This window comes from Haematobia irritans, chromosome 1 (genome assembly GCF_050003625.1).
Source record: "Haematobia irritans isolate KBUSLIRL chromosome 1, ASM5000362v1, whole genome shotgun sequence".
Lineage (NCBI taxonomy): Eukaryota > Metazoa > Arthropoda > Insecta > Diptera > Muscidae > Haematobia > Haematobia irritans.
In genome coordinates this window covers 40259362-40276154 of record NC_134397.1, presented here as the reverse complement: position 1 = coordinate 40276154, position 16793 = coordinate 40259362, and the positions used below count along the sequence as shown (strand labels likewise).

At 36.5% G+C, this 16793-nt stretch overlaps 1 protein-coding gene and 1 long non-coding RNA gene across 2 annotated transcripts in view; one reads left to right on the top strand and one right to left on the bottom strand.

Annotated features, from left to right (window-relative positions):
* Positions 1-16793, bottom strand: part of LOC142220679 (uncharacterized) — a 116538-nt gene that overhangs the window by 92446 nt on the left and 7299 nt on the right. The window lies entirely within an intron of this gene.
* LOC142220678 (opsin Rh1-like) lies at positions 7998-15204 on the top strand. The gene is made up of 6 exons (XM_075289942.1): positions 7998-8141; positions 8205-8268; positions 11825-12315; positions 12385-12532; positions 12587-12864; positions 12936-15204. Exons 1-6 carry the CDS (start codon positions 8134-8136, stop codon positions 13060-13062), a joined length of 1116 nt encoding a protein of 371 aa, XP_075146057.1. The 5' UTR covers positions 7998-8133; the 3' UTR covers positions 13063-15204.

The window sequence follows — 16793 nt, the reverse complement described above, 5'->3', positions numbered from 1 at the left end:
ATTTTGACAAAGTTTTCTATAGATATAAAATTTTGACAAAATTTTCTATAGAAATAAAATTTTGACAAAATTTTCTATAGAAATAAAATTTTGACAAAATTTTCTATAGAAATAAAATTTTGACAAAATTTTCTATAGAAATAAAATTTTGACAAAATTTTCTATAGAAATAAAATTTTGACAAAATTTTCTATAGAAATAAAATTTTGACAAAATTTTCTATAGAAATAAAATTTTGACAAAATTTTCTATAGAAATAAAATTTTTGACAAAATTTTCTATAGAAATCAAATTTTGATAAAATTTTCTATAGAAATCAAATTTTGATAAAATTTTCTATAGAAATAAAATTTAGACAAAATTTTCTATAGAAATAAAAGTTTGACAAAATTTTCTATAGAAATAAAATTAAGACAAAATTTTCTATAGAAATAAAAGTTTGACAAAATTGTCTATAGAAATAAAATTTTGACAAAATTTTCTATAGAAATAAAATTTTGACAAAATTTTCTATAGAAATAAAATTTTGACAAAATTTTCTATAGAAATAAAATTTTGATAAAATTTTCTATAGAAATAAAATTTTGACAAAATTTTCTATAGAAATAAAATTAAGACAAAATTTTCTATAGAAATAAAAATTTGACAAAATTGTCTATAGAAATAAAATTTTGAGAAAATTTTCTATAGAAATAAAATTTTTACAAAATTTTCTATAGAAATAAAATTTAGACAAAATTTTCTATAGGAATAAAATTTTGATAAAATTTTCTATAGAAATACAATTTTGATAAATTTTTCTATAAAAATAAAATTTTTTACAAAAATAGTCTAGAAAATATTTTTCAGAGGTAAAACTCTTTTTTTCCAAACTACCCTTGTCTGTCGTATGAGGTCTCTCTCCTCCGGTGCTATGGGAGGTGGTTGAGCTCCGAGAATAGGATTAACCTTGTGAGAAGCTACAAGGTTAATCCTATTCTCGGAGCTCGTTGTATGCTGCCTGATCTAGAATCTAACATTCCTGTGTGGTGGTTGCCTATCCACAAGATGGTGATTTGGATGACAACTTTGACAGCAATCCAAGAGGTACTGTTTTGACAACATGTAAAGGGTGGTTAAATTGTAAGGGCCGACGTTGAATGTGAACCACACCTAAACTCCAAGTTTTTTTCCGAATTTTATTTGACATTTCTCTATTTCAGACTTACTCAATTTGAACCATGGAGAGATACACAATCCAACAACGTTCCAATAGTTCCAAGAAATGGCAACAGTGGATGATCAATTTTCGAAGAAAATCATCTTCAGTGATGAGACACATTTTCACCTCAGTGGATTCGTCAATAAACAGAATTGCCGCATTTGGGCGAATGAGAATCCCAGAGTGATTGTCGAAAAACCAATGCACCCACAAAGAGTGACTGTTTGGTGCGGTTTATGGGCTGGCGGCATCATCGGGCCGTATTTTTGTGTGAATGGTGTTCGCTATCGTGAGATGATAACGAACTTTTTATGGCCCGAATTGGAAGATATGGATATGGACGATATGTGGTTTCAGCAGGACGGTGCCACTTGCCACATAGCTAACGAAACAATAGGGCTGTTTTCTTTTAACACTGGATGCAACATTTGTATGTGCTATCCAGAACATCGTTGCACTGGTGTTCTATCCAGAACATCTCATCAGTGCAAGTAGAGTCGGTGTTACAGATTGTATTTTGATAAAGTGATGCTTTTTAGATTCACAATAGCAGTTTATTGTGACTAATTTATCGAATATCATGAAATTCAAAGTGATACAGTGTCATGAATAATCGCAGCAGTACATATTTATAACTATTTGAGCATTTCATACATTAAATATTTAAGATTTCACTTGTTTTCTATGATTGTTTTTAAACAGTTGATTACAGTGTTGCATATTTTTTGGAGATGTCCTGGATAAACGAGTACTCTGTTTTCTTTTGGTCCGTGACTGCTTAGGGTATCCAGTGCAAAAAGAAAACAGCCCTAATGGCTCTTTTGCGCAACAAATTCAATGGCCGTGTTATCTCACGTAATGGCGATGTCAATTGGCCGCCAAGATCATGTGATCTTGGCGGCCGTTGGACTTTTTTCTTTGGGGTTATTTGAAAGAAAATGTGTACGTCGATAAGCCAGCAACAATTCAAGAGCTAAAGGATGAGATAATTCGGCACATTAACGGCATAGAACCTCCATTATACCTCAGCGTCATCGAAATTTGGACCATCGGATGAAGGTGTGCAACCGAGGTCGCGGCGCCCATTTGGCCGATATTTTGTTCCATACATAATTGAGTAATACCAATATATCATAATAAAATAAAATTACAATAATTTCCTAAATAGTTTGTGTTTTATTCAAAATCAACATCGGCCCTTGAAATGTTAACCACCCTTAATTGTGTCGACGCACAAGGTCAATTGCCTTATACGTAGTCAACAAGGTTTCTTTGTTCGCACCCCAGGCGCTGCCGGCAAGCGACTTGAGGGCCTTGTTTCTAGCGCGGAGCTTATTACAATTTGCATGGCATGGTCAGACGATTTAAAAAGGCTGTTGAATATGACCCAGAGAATCTTGGGGTAATTTGTACACCCAGAAAAAAGTGCCTTCGAAACTAAAGGAAAAAATTTTCATCAATATAGTTTATCCATTTTATTTCCATTAAGGTAAATTTTTGTGAAAAATAATAAAATTTACTCGTTTCAGTAAAAAAAATCCTAAACTGTAAGCAGTTAGGAATAGTTCATTAACTAGAATAAGGCATGGAATTTTACTCATACTATTTATTTTCTTCGCTGGGTATAAGAATTTACTACTGAAAAAGAAAATTTTATTCACCGATAACAAAGCATTCGTAAAAATAAACAAAAACCGAACTAAAACCAAGTTTCCTCAAAATTAGTAAAATTTCTTATAAAATGATAATTGCGACTTCCTTTATAATAGAAAGTTTTTCATACATACGAACAACACTAGGCATAGAAAAATATTTTAGTTCATTCGTACTAAGAAGTATGCAATCCTTTCAAAACTTAAGGAAACACACTTGTTAGAATATAGGAAATTTTCCTAAATTTCTATTGTCTACCTGTAATCGATACCTGTCATCGTAATCGATGTGTTTGCGCGTGGGTGTAATCGATATATTTGCGCGTCGGTTGTTTTTTTAGTTGGAATCGCGTTGTTTTGGTATACGGAGAGATTGTTAAAAATTAATATGGTAAAATAATATAATAAATAACAAATAAAATATATAAAATATTTGTTATTTTAAATTAGTGAGAAAAATTTTCGTTTTTTTAAATAAATCTATCAATGTTCGTGATAGTGTATAAAGAAAGAAAACACCAGCAGAATAACAACCCTTTCATTTTGGAATCTTCAATTATCAGGTAATATTCAGTGACGCTAACCTTTTGCAACAAAAATGTTTTATGATTTTTTATATATGTAGGTATTGAAATTGTAAAAGGAGGACAAAATCGTTAGGCAGCAACTTATTAAAAGTGAAAAGTACAAGAAGAAGAAAAAGTGCGTTTTACAGTTGATAATATCACACGGAAATTGGATATAGTGGAATAATAAACTAATATTTCAAAGAGATTCGATGCTGTTGATTCTTAATAAATATATTCAATATATTAATAAAACATGTCTTTTATTGAAGATAAAATTGCTTATAGAAATAAATAAAATTGTATTTAAAAACGAAGGTAAGCAGTTCTAATTATGAAGTAAAAGTTTTACCACAAATGTGTAAGATTTGTCGAAATGAATGAAAAAATTTCAATAAAATCATTCCATATATGAATTCAAATTAGTTAAATTTTTTCATTCTGTAGTATAGTGGTATATAAATATAGGAAAATGTTAACTAATATATGGAATGCATTATTCCTAATTTCTACGAAAATCACATCGTTCAAACAAATAAAAATGTCTTTGGCGCTATACGAAGTTCAACTTTCTTCACAATGAGTTCATTTTAACTTAAAGAAGGGGTCACTTTTTTCTGGGTGTAGTGAGAATTATTTCGCCATCGACTCTGACATTCACCTGTGTAAGTTTTCGCTGTGCTTATATGGTGTTTCACGCTTGTATCACCGCTGTGATATCGTCGGCGTATCTGACCAAAAAAGTGTCCACTTTCAGTCTTCAATTTTCAAGATCTCGTCGTTACTAATATTCCATGAGTCGGGGCCCACAATTAATCCCGGGGCAGCGCCTAATGTGATTTCAATCTTTCTAGTTCCATTGTCGTGTTATAGATCTACACTCTGTCTTTTAGATAACTTCTTTTTATACGCATGAGGTACCCAGGGACATCAAAAATAAGTACCAATGGTTTTAAAACGTTCGCCCATCGGAGAAAGCATTTTTCACGTATAGGGCCGCAAGTAGAACGACAGGTTTGCTGATGGTATTACATCTCTAAGTGCTCACATCGTGGATTTCCGTGGGCGGAATCTGTGCTGTCCGTGTTGAGGGAGTCCCCTTCTTATCTGCATTTCTTGTTCTAGCCTTGGCTTGATAAGCCTAAAGGGTGATACGGTCAAAATTTGGTCAAGGGAAAACGCGTGTAAATCGGTGAAATCGTTTATTTAAAAAATCAAATTGAATTTCTTTTTCAAGTTCAATTAGTATAAAATTCAGAGAAAATATTCAGTTAGGCTTTCGCTTTTCTGAATCCGAATTGCCGGGCCTCATGCTTGACACCTGCCATCAGATTTTGTACAGCCACCTTGTCCACCTTCTTCGTCGCAGAAAGCCAGTTTGCCTTGAACTGCTGCTCGTCCTTAGCAGTTTTTTTGGTCTTCTTTAGGTTCCGCTTGACAATAGCCCAGTATTTCTCAATTGGGCGGAGCTCTGGCGTGTTGGGAGGGTTCTTGTCCTTGGGAACCACCTGCACGTTGTTGGCGGCGTACCACTCCATGGCCTTTTTACCGTAATGGCCAAATGCCAAATCCGGCCAAAACAGTACGGAACAACCGTGTTTCTTCAGGAAATGCAGCAGACGTTTATTCAAACACTCTTTCACGTAAATTTCTTGGTTGACAGTCCCGGAAGCTATGAAAATGCTGCTTTTCAAGCCACAGGTACAGATGGCTTGCCAAACCATATATTTCTTTGCGAACTTTGACAGTTTTATGTGATTGAAAATATCTGCTACCTTTCCTCTTCCTTTTGCCGTATAAAACTCCTGTCCCGGAAGCTGCTTGTAGTCGGCTTTGACGTAGGTTTCGTCGTCCATTACCACGCAGTCAAACTTCGTCAGCATCGTTGTGTACAGCCACCGGGATCGCGTCGTATTTTGTTTATCATCGCGATTTGGAGTCACTACCTTCTTGTAAGTCGATAGTCCGGCTCGTTTTTTGGCTCGATGCACGGTTGTAGACGATACACCCAGCTTATTTGCGGCATCTCGGAGAGAGAGGTTAGGGTTTCGCTTGGAACTACCGACAACTCTCTTTGTCGTCTCAGCGGCTTCCGGTTTTCGATTTCCCCACGATCCAGACTTCCTGGCTGTCGAGAAACGTTCCCCAAACACTTTAATTACATTTGTAACGGTTGATGGGAGCCACCGTGGTGCAATGGTTAGTATGCCCGCCGTGCATACACAAGGTCGTGGGATCGATTCCTGCTACGACCGAACACCAAAAAGTTTTTCAGCGGTGGATTATCCCACCTCAGTAATGCTGGTGACATTTCTGAGGGTTTCAAAGCTTCTCTAAGTGGTTTCACTGGAATGTGGAACGCCGTTCGGACACGGATATAAAAAGGAGGTCCCTTGTCATTGAGCTTAACATGGAATCGGGCAGCACTCAGTGATAAGAGAGAAGTTCACCACTGTGGTATCACAATGGACTGAATAGTCTAAGTGAGCCTGATACATCGGGCTGCCACATAACCAAACCAAACGGTTGATTTGGCAACTTTTAGCGATTTTGTCAGCTTTGCGTGCGAGTAGCTCGGAATTTCGCGATGTGCGAGCAAAATTTTGATACGCTGCTATTCTTGCTTGGATGGCATTTTGACAACTGAAGAGTGAATTCCAAAATCAAAATAGGAGCAACATTCTACACACACACACCTTCAAAATGAGGGGTGTTCAGATTTTTTAAATGCAAAATTGAAAGAAATACATCAAGTTTATATTGACCAAATTTTGACTGTATCACCCTTTATCCAGCAGTTTAACAGCTGTGTTAAGCATACATAGAGGCCTGTATGAGTGTGGTTCGCGTGGGTCTCATTTTCTTTTAATTATAAGTACTAATTTCTGCTCTTTCAAGGTTTCGGGGAAAATTCCCTCTGCTATGCACGAATTGAATTTCGGTCCGATGTTCTGCTATCTTCTTTAGTATTTCTGCCGGTATCCCATCAGTTCCAGTAGCCTTGTTATTTTTTAGCATGAAAGCAGCTAACGTAAGCTCCTCCTCCGTGAATGGAGTGAAGATTTTAAAATTGTCCTTTGTTGGGTCTTCGACTCTAACACTATGTGTTGGGAAAAAGAGTGTTGACTATGTTGTCCATGGTTTCGCCATCCATATCTTGTACCTGCTTCCTTGCACCTACGTTTTCGTTTCGTTTTTGTAAACCATTTATTTCATGTAATTTTCTTATTCTAATTACAAAGCAAAAGGTCTAACTCTAAACTCAGAAATACTTATACTTATGCAACACATGAAGTTTATCTGCATCAGCTACTACTTATAGGAAACTTATGGCATGAATATACATACTCATATTTATAAAGTGTATAAAATTTACATTAAATGACACGCCTTAAAAATTTGAGATTATAAAAAAGGCAACTTCCTTGCACCTACTATCTTCATTATGATTTTATAACCCAGACCCCACGGGTCTATGTTAATGTCATTTCGGAGGTCTTCCTATTTTCTTTTCTTTTTTTTCTTACTGTTATTTATGTTATTTATTCCTGAACGATATTTTCGCGTCCTTATACTCATCGCACTCCTGTCCATCCGAACCTTTGCGTCGTGCTTTTGTTTCTTTTCGCTCGGAATCAATACCAAAATCTTTAAGGGAAGGTCAAAATAACCGCAGCTCAAACTTGATAAAAAGTCGTTAAGTTCAAATTGTGAAAGGTAAACGTTTTTTCTGATTACGATCCATAAAATATATTGGAAATCACCATCAGATGTTAGGGGTTTCACCGCAATGTGGAACGCCTTTCGGAATCGGCTAAAAAATTAGGTTCCTTATTATTGAGCTAAACATAGAATCGGGTAGCACTCAGTGATAAGAGAGAAGTTCACCACTGTGGTATTACAATGAGTCTATATGAGTCTGAAATATCGGACTGCCTCTATACCTACTCTAATCAGATGTAAATATTATATTTGCAATTTCTATTAGAGCAAGTCATTCGTTTTCATTAAGGTAAATTTGCGTTACTCACCATAAACTGAAGGACTAAACTTTTAAAGGTGAGTATCCAAAGACTACGCCTTTCCCATCCATAACATTTTTGTCTAGGTCCGTTTTTATTTGTTTTTCAGCCTACCCGAAAATCTTATACGTATTGCACTATATCCTGGCACATCCAACACATTTTTAAAATCACTTACGCAAGCATAACCCGTGGCTACCAAAACTGACATGCGATTTTATTAAATTACCGACATTTACTGAAATCCAGAAACCAAATCTAAATCTATATGATGAAACCATATCTAAAAAAAGAAACGGAAAAAAAACTCATTGAGGGTATTAAGTGAATAATAAATACGACCAAAAGGCGTAATAGATTTGTGAGTATTTCGACCACAAAATAAATCAAAGCTCTTCCCACATCTATTAGGTTTTCCGCCAATTACTATTGACTGTCGCCCTAAGTCTATCTAATCTAATTTCCTTCTTTTCTTTAATACAAAGATTTCAAACTAAATCCTATAAAAATCATAGACATATCAAGACAATCAATCAAAACAAGAAACGTCCGCGAAATCATAAGAAGTCTGCGAACGCATTGGTGAAAATTGCGGATATTACCTGGTGGCAAAGGTTGCTAGCCGTCAGGCAAAAAATCTTCAAATATCTCCATTTTTCCTTCAACATACAGCAACCAAAACAAACAAAAAAATGGAAAGGTATGTATTAAATCATCTCTTTGATTTGTCTACAATAGACAATACAAAACTTTTTCCCAATAGATTTGTTCCACAGCCCTTTGGTCCACACTATGAAACCCTTACGAATGGATCCGTAACTGATAAGGTAAGCAAATGATAATCTATGATGAGAAGAAATCTGAAAAATTTGAAGAGAACACCTTTAGGAAGAATCGTCTCTTGAATGTAACATACAACTCCACAGCTCTTTTATGTGGACATAGGGACTCCAAAACTAGTTCTGCATGTGACATGAAATTTCACATCAAGGACATTCGGGGTTTTGAATATGGGTATGTTTGGACCACTGATATGGGATTCGAGTACATGATTTACTTCGCTTATGACCAAAACGTGAATATAATTAGTGACCATTGGGGCGTTTGAATGTGGGTAAGTTCTGACCACTGATATGGAATTCGAGCACATGATTCATTTCGCCTTTGTCCAAGACGTGAATATGTTTAGTATTGACTTGGGAACGGAAGGCTGAAGTTTCCTGTCGCACTTGGTGACGTGGAAAGAGATCATATCCGTTGTTAGCCTCCACGGGAAAATGGCTGCACACTTCAGAACTTCGAAATTTCACCAATGAAAACATGAGATATCCGGAGAAGCTTGACAGTCAAATTTCTTTCAAATTTTTCCTAATTATTCCATAGTATTGGTAGTGCTCCTGACTGAGCAAGAATCATGCTGATTTCCAACTAATGTTAAGTGTTCTGAGAGGATGGCCAATAAAATTGCCAAACAGGAACTAGAAACGTAAACGGTTGGGACGAGCTTCGCAAGTATTTCCACCATTCCCGAGGTTAGGGAGCAGAAGAGTATTTGAGGAATATTGGGTTCGATTTCACAAGAACAGAAGTGTAATTGGCCAACATCGGATTCGTAGGAGTAGCATCTTTACAGGTTTGAATACCGGGACAACGTTCCCTATATTCAAGAAATTCGAAATGTTGAACCAAAATTGATAACATTTGCGAGTAATATGGGAAAATTTTCGCCAATGTGCTTCAACATCTTTGTAACCAGACCATCTAGACCCAGTTGAGCTTTTCCGCTCCTTTGAGGGATAGAGTATGTCTTCTTGGATGAAAAGCATAGAAGTTATTACCATTTGAGAGTACGGAGGCTGAGATGCTCCAAAGATTCTGTTCAGGCATTCGCAGCTGGGAAATTATCTTGTAGATTTTGCGTTTAGACTTTTTCTTGAATCTTCAGTTACAGAAGCCTGGATATTGGATCGGAATATTCCAACTAAGCTTTAATTTTTTGTTTGAACAATAAAAAATCAGGAAATCTCGACAAATTGCCTTCTTGCCTTCCGCCCTCTTGTTTGGGATTTGTTTGTATCCGCGATTGAACTACTCCAGGTCAATAATAGAGAGAACATCATTCCAATGTCCAACTAATTTTAGGAGTTCTGTGGTGATGGACATCAAACAGTCTCTTCTAAAGTTTGCGCAAAAATGAAAATACCCATGTAGTCCTTTCGTTTAAACTTTGTTTTGAAGCTTCAATCACAGCAACATGGATCCGTGATAAGCTTTTCTGCTTGAACAATCAATAATCTGGAGAGTTCATCGTTTCCTTTGAGTTTTGTTTGGATCAACCGAAATCGAATTATTCCTGTGCATTAGTAGTTCTCCTATTTGGGCGAAAATCATGCTGAAGACCAACTAAAATTAGGTATTCTGAGCATATGGACAATAAAATTGCAAGAATAATAATCGTTTGGAATAAGCTTCCCCAGTATATCGGTTTTCACGGTTTCAGAATAGGGACAATCTTGCCTTGAATTTCAAAAATGCCGAGTCAAACCTAGAAAGTGTGAAACGGGAATCTAACACAAATGTATCCACTATCCTGCAGCAATTCTGTAGCCAGACAATCAGGGCCAATTACCGGTGAATTGTTACGACACTTTATCGTCTGAAGTACATCATGCATTCTTATGGACATGGAGTGGAATTTCGGTGTTGAATATTTTGTAGGACCAGTAGTCTAGGACGATCTACAAATTGTCTACAGCAGGCATTGTCTAGCATGGTCTTGGTAGCTCTTGGTACTTAGGCACCAATCGAAATACATTGTGTGACGTTTGTGAGGTCTCGCACCGTTAACAATAGCGGCTGAGACTGAGATCCTCCCGTCTGATGATGATAAGAGGGCATTCCGGTATGAGTATAGGGGTTGCACTGGCAAATGGTCTTCAGAAAGCATTTGCTTTATGGGAATCATATTTTTGAGTTTGCGCACCAATCGACATGCAGATGTGGCCTTTATTTTGGGGTGTGTAAGGTATTGAATCGCCAACCACAGCTATTTGGATCTCTCGTTTGTGTGTGTAACAAGTCATTCGATCTCTTTTATGAGAGTATGAGTCCCATATCTGGACGGAATATCACTGCGGATCTCATTCCACTTATATCTCGAGATAGGGTCCTTCTCTCTGGCAAATTTTCTTCAGAAAACATTCGCTATACGGGAATCATATTTTGGAGTTTGCGCATCAATCGAAATGCAGACATTGTCCTTTTTTGCGGTTTGAGGTCTCGAATCGTGTACCACAGCTATTTGGATCCAAGATGAGACCTTATAGACGATTGCTCCTTTTCTCTCGCTTGTGTGTGCTAACAAGTCAGACACTCTCTTTCATGAGAGTACGAGTACGAGCTACGCTGCGTTGTCTGCGCATCTTATTCCACTTATTTCTCCAGATCAGGTCAAAAATCAGACCTTACAGATTATTGCTCCTTTTCTTTAGCTTGTGTGTGATAACACAAGTCAGTCGATTTCTCTTGTGAGAGTTCGAGTCCCAGATCTCGAAATTCGGTCGAAAGTCGGATATCGGACACGCCCGAATGTATGTTTTGCACGCACTTTCCGGAACATCTCTGAAAATATTTGCATCTTTGAGTCCTATAGTTGCCTGGCTATTTATGCGGATCCTATCCAACTTATCTCTTAGCGCTGATTCCGGACGGATGCCGGGTATCTGACACGTCGGGATGCATATTTTGCACACTCTTCCCAGGACATATATGAAAATATTTGTGTCTTTGAGTCCTAGAGTTGCACAACTATTTCTGCGGATCATATCCAACTTATCTCTCAACGCTGGTGCCTCCAAGGGTAAATTCGGACGGGTGCCGATTATCTGACACGTCGCGATGCATATTTTGCACGCTCCACCCAAGACATCTCTGAAACTATTTGTGTCTTGGAAGAATTCGACACAAGAGTTCAGAGTTCCCAGGGAATCTCTAAAAATATTTGAGTCTTGAAAGCGTTCGAGTCCTAGAGTTGTTCAACTATCAAAGTTGACGAGTCCAAGGATATTGCATATCCCACCCGTTGGTATGCATATTTTCACGTTCAGGATATGTTTGAAAATATTTGAGTATAGTTTGCTTGACATTATGCTCAAAACTTGTCCTGCGTAGGCGAGCTAAGTAACCTTACCGAAATTCCCAGAAGTTAGTCCTTAGATCAACCATTAGCGTAATTGGGAGATAATTAGAGTTCAGGTCGATGTCTACATGCCAAGTTGCCTGGAACACAAGTGTGAAGCTTACATAGGTGATATATGAATTTCTGCTCGGCACATCTCCGAACCGGTTATACTTATATTTCTTTAATTTTTCTCTGATTTACAGGTTTTACCCGAAATGTCACATTTGGTCAGCTCTTATTGGAGTCAATTTCCTCCCATGGATCCCATGTGGTATAAAATTCTCTCGGCGTACCTTTTCACAATTGGATTTCTAGCATGGGTTGGTAATGGTACCGTCATTTACATTTTTTGCACCACCAAATCATTACGAACTCCAGCCAATTTATTGGTTATCAATTTGGCTCTATCTGATTTTGGTATGATGGTCTGGAATACACCCATGATGGGAACGAATTTATATTTCGAAACCTGGGTATGGGGTCCAATCATGTGTGATATATATGGTTTTTTGGGTTCAGCATTTGGTTGCAGTTCTATATGGTCAATGACTATGGTGGCATTGGATCGTTATAATGTCATTGTCAAGGGTATGTCCGGACAACCGATGACTGTTAAATTGGCCATATGGAAAATAATTTTTGTTTGGAGTATGTCAGCTATATGGACTTTGGCACCATTGTTTGGCTGGAGCCGGTAAGGAAGAAGAAAATCTATTTAGCAAATCAATGGAATATTAAGATTTTTCGTTTTAATTTGTTTTAGTTATGTCCCAGAAGGAAATTTGACCTCATGTGGTATAGATTATTTAAATCATGACTTTAATCCTGTGAGCTATTTAATTCTCTATACGATTTTTGTTTACATTTTACCTTTTTTCTTGATTTGCTATGCTTATTGGTATATTATAGCGGTAAGTGTTGCTCAATTATAATGGAATGAATATCCTATAAATCCCCTTTTTCAGGCTGTATCGGCCCATGAGAAGTCTATGCGTGAACAAGCTAAGAAAATGAATGTTAAGTCTTTACGATCATCCGAAGATGCTGAAAAATCCGCTGAAGGAAAATTAGCCAAAGTAGCTTTGATAACCATATCTCTGTGGTTCATGGCCTGGACTCCTTATACTGTGATCAATTGTATTGGCCTTTTTGGCTATGAAGGTTTAACTCCCCTGAATACTGTATGGGGAGCTTGTTTTGCCAAATCGGCTACAGTTTATAATCCAATTGTATATGCTACAAGGTAAGAGAAAAGTTTTTGAAATTAAGTACAATTAGGACCTTTACGTTATTTGCTGTTTCTCTAATTTTTAGCCATCCTAAATATCGTGTTGCCCTTAAAGAGAAATGTCCTTGTTGTGTCTTTGGCAAGGTCGATGATGGCAAAGAGGTTACCAGTGATGGTCAATCTCATGTCAGTGAAACTGAAACTAAAGCCTAATGAAGAACACTGCATCTAAAGATTTTGACCTATATCTGGACCTTACTGTAGACCAATGGCACCTATTACATATACCTATTACGATGACGACAATGGCTATCAAAGGATTACAAATTTTAAAAATAAGAATAAGATTTTGAAATTCCTCTGAAGCGGTATATTAGATACAAAGAAATCCCCTTTCGCGTAAAGCTATTTATATTATAAACGAAGAAGTATCGGTATGGTCACACTGGGCAAATATTTGACAGAAATAAAAAAAAATCAGAAAAATGAATCTAGATATTAGTAAGATAGTCGACTAGAACGAGAGAGCGCAGGATTAGTCGCTCGCTTTATACCGGCTGGTCGGAATTGCCAAGGTAAGGCCCAACTTCCAAGCAGAAGCAACGGGAATCACAGGAAAATGAATATAGAGATTAGTAAGATTGTCGACGAGAACACAGGGTTAGTCGATGATGGGATCTCAGTAACCTTTAGCGATGTGACTATGTCCGATCCGAAGAGATTCGAGAGTTTTTTTTAATACCAATTCAATAGCGCAAAACCATCCAAGGTGCTTTGTGTGGCATTACGGGATACATAAATAGAGGACTCAACAAATCCAAACCGTATCATAGGATGGTCCCCGTGGCCCTTGACTTCTAGAGCGCATTCGATACTGTCAGCCGTACTAGACTGTTCGAGGATATCGAAAACAAGTGTCTGCCGGCAGGAACCAAACGTGGGGTTCTTAATTTTCTGTGCCAGAGCCAGTCGTACGTGGAATTTAGGGATGACAAGTTAAGGCCTCGTAGAGTGAGGCCTTGACGCTCCTTGTGGTTCTTGACTTCTAGAGCGCATTCGATACTGTCAGCCGTGCCAGACTGGTTGAGGACAACGAAACAAGTCCCCACCGGCAGGAACCAAACGTGTGGTTCTCGATTTTCTGTGCGAGAGCCAGTCGTAGTGGAATTTAGGGATAAAAAGTCAAGACCTCGTAGAGTGAAATAGGTAGTTCCCCAGGGCGGGGTAATATCTCCAGCACTGTTAATCCTCTATCTATCTTCTATTCCACCTCCATCCTGACGGTGTTGAAATTGTATCTAGGAGGCTTGTTTGTGAGATCAGCTATAGGATAAACACCTACCATGATGATCTTATCGGTTATTTCACTGCTAGAAATTTGAGAATATCCGTCACCAAATCTTCAGCCAAACTATTCACGACATGGATAGTAGAAGTAAGCAAGCAGGTGAGTCGATGGCGTAACTATTCCGATAGCATGCTACGCCAAGATTCTCGAAATCACATTCGACAGCCGATTTAAGTCATCCGCACACGCCACTGTAATTTGTGAACAAGGTCCTCAACTGTTTTCCATTTCATTTATTTAATTTGGATTTTCAGTACAACAAGATACAAATTTTATAAACTTAGTACTAAATATTTGCTGGCAGCCCTTGAGGTACGGACAACGAACGAAACATTGTTGACTACCTGCAAGGCAATTGGCCGGTCAGTGGTTAATTATGCAGCGACAATCTGGGCACTTTAGACACGCAGTGGAATATCATAGAGACCTATCAAAGCGTTGTCCCAATTACATACATGTTGTCAAAGCTGTATCACATGGGTTGTTATCGCAGTTACCATCCAAGTCACCATCTTGTGTATAGGGAACCACCACCCAGAAATGTAAGAGTTAGGTTAGTGTATCGATTAACTAAAGATTTTTATTTTCATACGGATGACATTAATTTGGTTACTGTAGCCCTCCAAACGTTATTCTCCACACAAGTATAATTTAGTAGTAAATAAGCCACTTTAACAAAAATTTCATTTTGGGGAAAGGAGAATTCTTTGCGTGTAATGATACCTCATTATATTAATATATCCTTGAAAGTATTTCGTGGACCTTTAACGTTGAAGCTTTATGTGATCTTAAACCAATAACTCTTGTAATAACTTTTTTGATCAATGGAATGAAAATATGGAATTTATATTTTTTGATATCACACGAATACACTTTATGCAAATGTCAACAAAGACCAAAAATATGAAAAAAAATCAAAATAATTGTAATCTATATATTTCTATAAAAAGGAAATAATAGTAAAGAACATGCATACAAACAATAAATATTGTTGCAAAAATAATAAACGTGTGTTTACATTTCCTGATTGTATGGTAGAGGACAATATAGCCGGAGACAATTTCTCAGGCTCCACGAAATAAAGCCCCAAGAAAAAGGCCGTCCAAATGAAAAACCCAAAAAGAGTGTACAGGCAACAAATAACAAAATATCTCGGGGTCATGATTTATGGATTTATTTAAATTATTTTTGAATCGGAGCTTATTTAAATGTTAAAAAAGCCCACAAATGGGGATGGGTTCTTTCAATATTGGTTGGTTAATTCTTTCAATATTCACATCTCTGGGGATCGGTTTATATGGGAGCTATTTATAATTATGGACCGATATGGACCAATTTTTGCATGTTTGTAACAACGTTAAGTATAAAAGAGAATTACATCTTCAATGTATTTATCCTTAAGCAATTATCTACTTCAGAGATACTTTAAAGTAAAACATGCAAATAAACTAAACTAAAGATGCAAACTCCTAAAAGTAAATCTTGGCATATGGAACAAGCTTTTTTATTTTTAATACAAAGATGCAATATTATAGTTAATTTAAAGATTTTTTTTAAAATCAAGAATGCTTTTCTTTGCTTTAAGAAAAAATTTGCCTTACTTTAAAGATATACGATTTAAGCGGACGAAATTTCAAATATTCTCCTTCTAAATTTATTAAAGAAAATTAATAAAATTGAAAATTAAATTTAATTAATTTTTTTTTCTGAACCTTTTAAGATAAACTTGGATTCTACTCAAGTTTTTAGACCACTTAAAAAATTGCATGCTTTCATTCAACAAAAAGTTATTTAATATGGTATAAACTCACCCAAATTGTGTCCAAAAAGGATTCTTCCTTTTTTAGTCTAGTATCCTATCCACTTTTTAAAATCACAAGACATTTATAATACCAGAGAGCTATCTTACTAATGTTCGTCTAATTGAAATCAATGTAATTTTAACTTAAAATAAATGAATTAGCATGGCTTAAGTACATTAACCAAAGACTTATACCGGACCGAAGAATTTACATATGGACAGTGGACAGCTTAACAAATATGGTATATGGATGTCACATAAGTAACCGAATGTTGGAGAATTTACTTGAAGCCATACGATAACCAAACAAATCTGAGTGAAGTACAATTTTAGATGTCCATAACCATAAATAATAATCTTCAAATGATATTCTAAACATAATTGATATTTAGTCTCTTTTTGTGTGGTAACGGAAAAATTTCTGTCGACTTGGTTAGAGTTGGCATCACTGAAAGTAACAAGTGTTTTTTTTACGTTTCTGAAATCGCTTCGTAAAAATTGTGAATATTAAAAGATTAAGATTGTTCACAAAACACAAAGACTCAGTCACATATAATTAAAGAACGCTGTGTTCGGAAAAAGTGAAAAATGCCTAAAACAAAAGAACGTCGCAGTGTTGCAAGCAAAAAAATTGTCTGTCACGAATGTAAAGACCAAGTAAAAGAGGAGACTGATGATTCTATAGAATGTGACAAGTGTAAGAAAGTGTACCATTCTCAGTGCTCAGGGATAAGTAGGAGAGAGTTTGAGAGACTGCTTAAAAACGAGAGTGAAATGTATTACTGCAGCCTATGC

Coding starts and splice junctions, on each gene's coding strand:
- LOC142220678 (XM_075289942.1), top strand. Junction 12,533..12,586: donor CTTATTGGTATATTATAGCG/GTAAGTGTTGCT, acceptor CCCCTTTTTCAG/GCTGTATCGGCCCATGAGAA. Junction 12,865..12,935: donor CCAATTGTATATGCTACAAG/GTAAGAGAAAAG, acceptor TCTAATTTTTAG/CCATCCTAAATATCGTGTTG.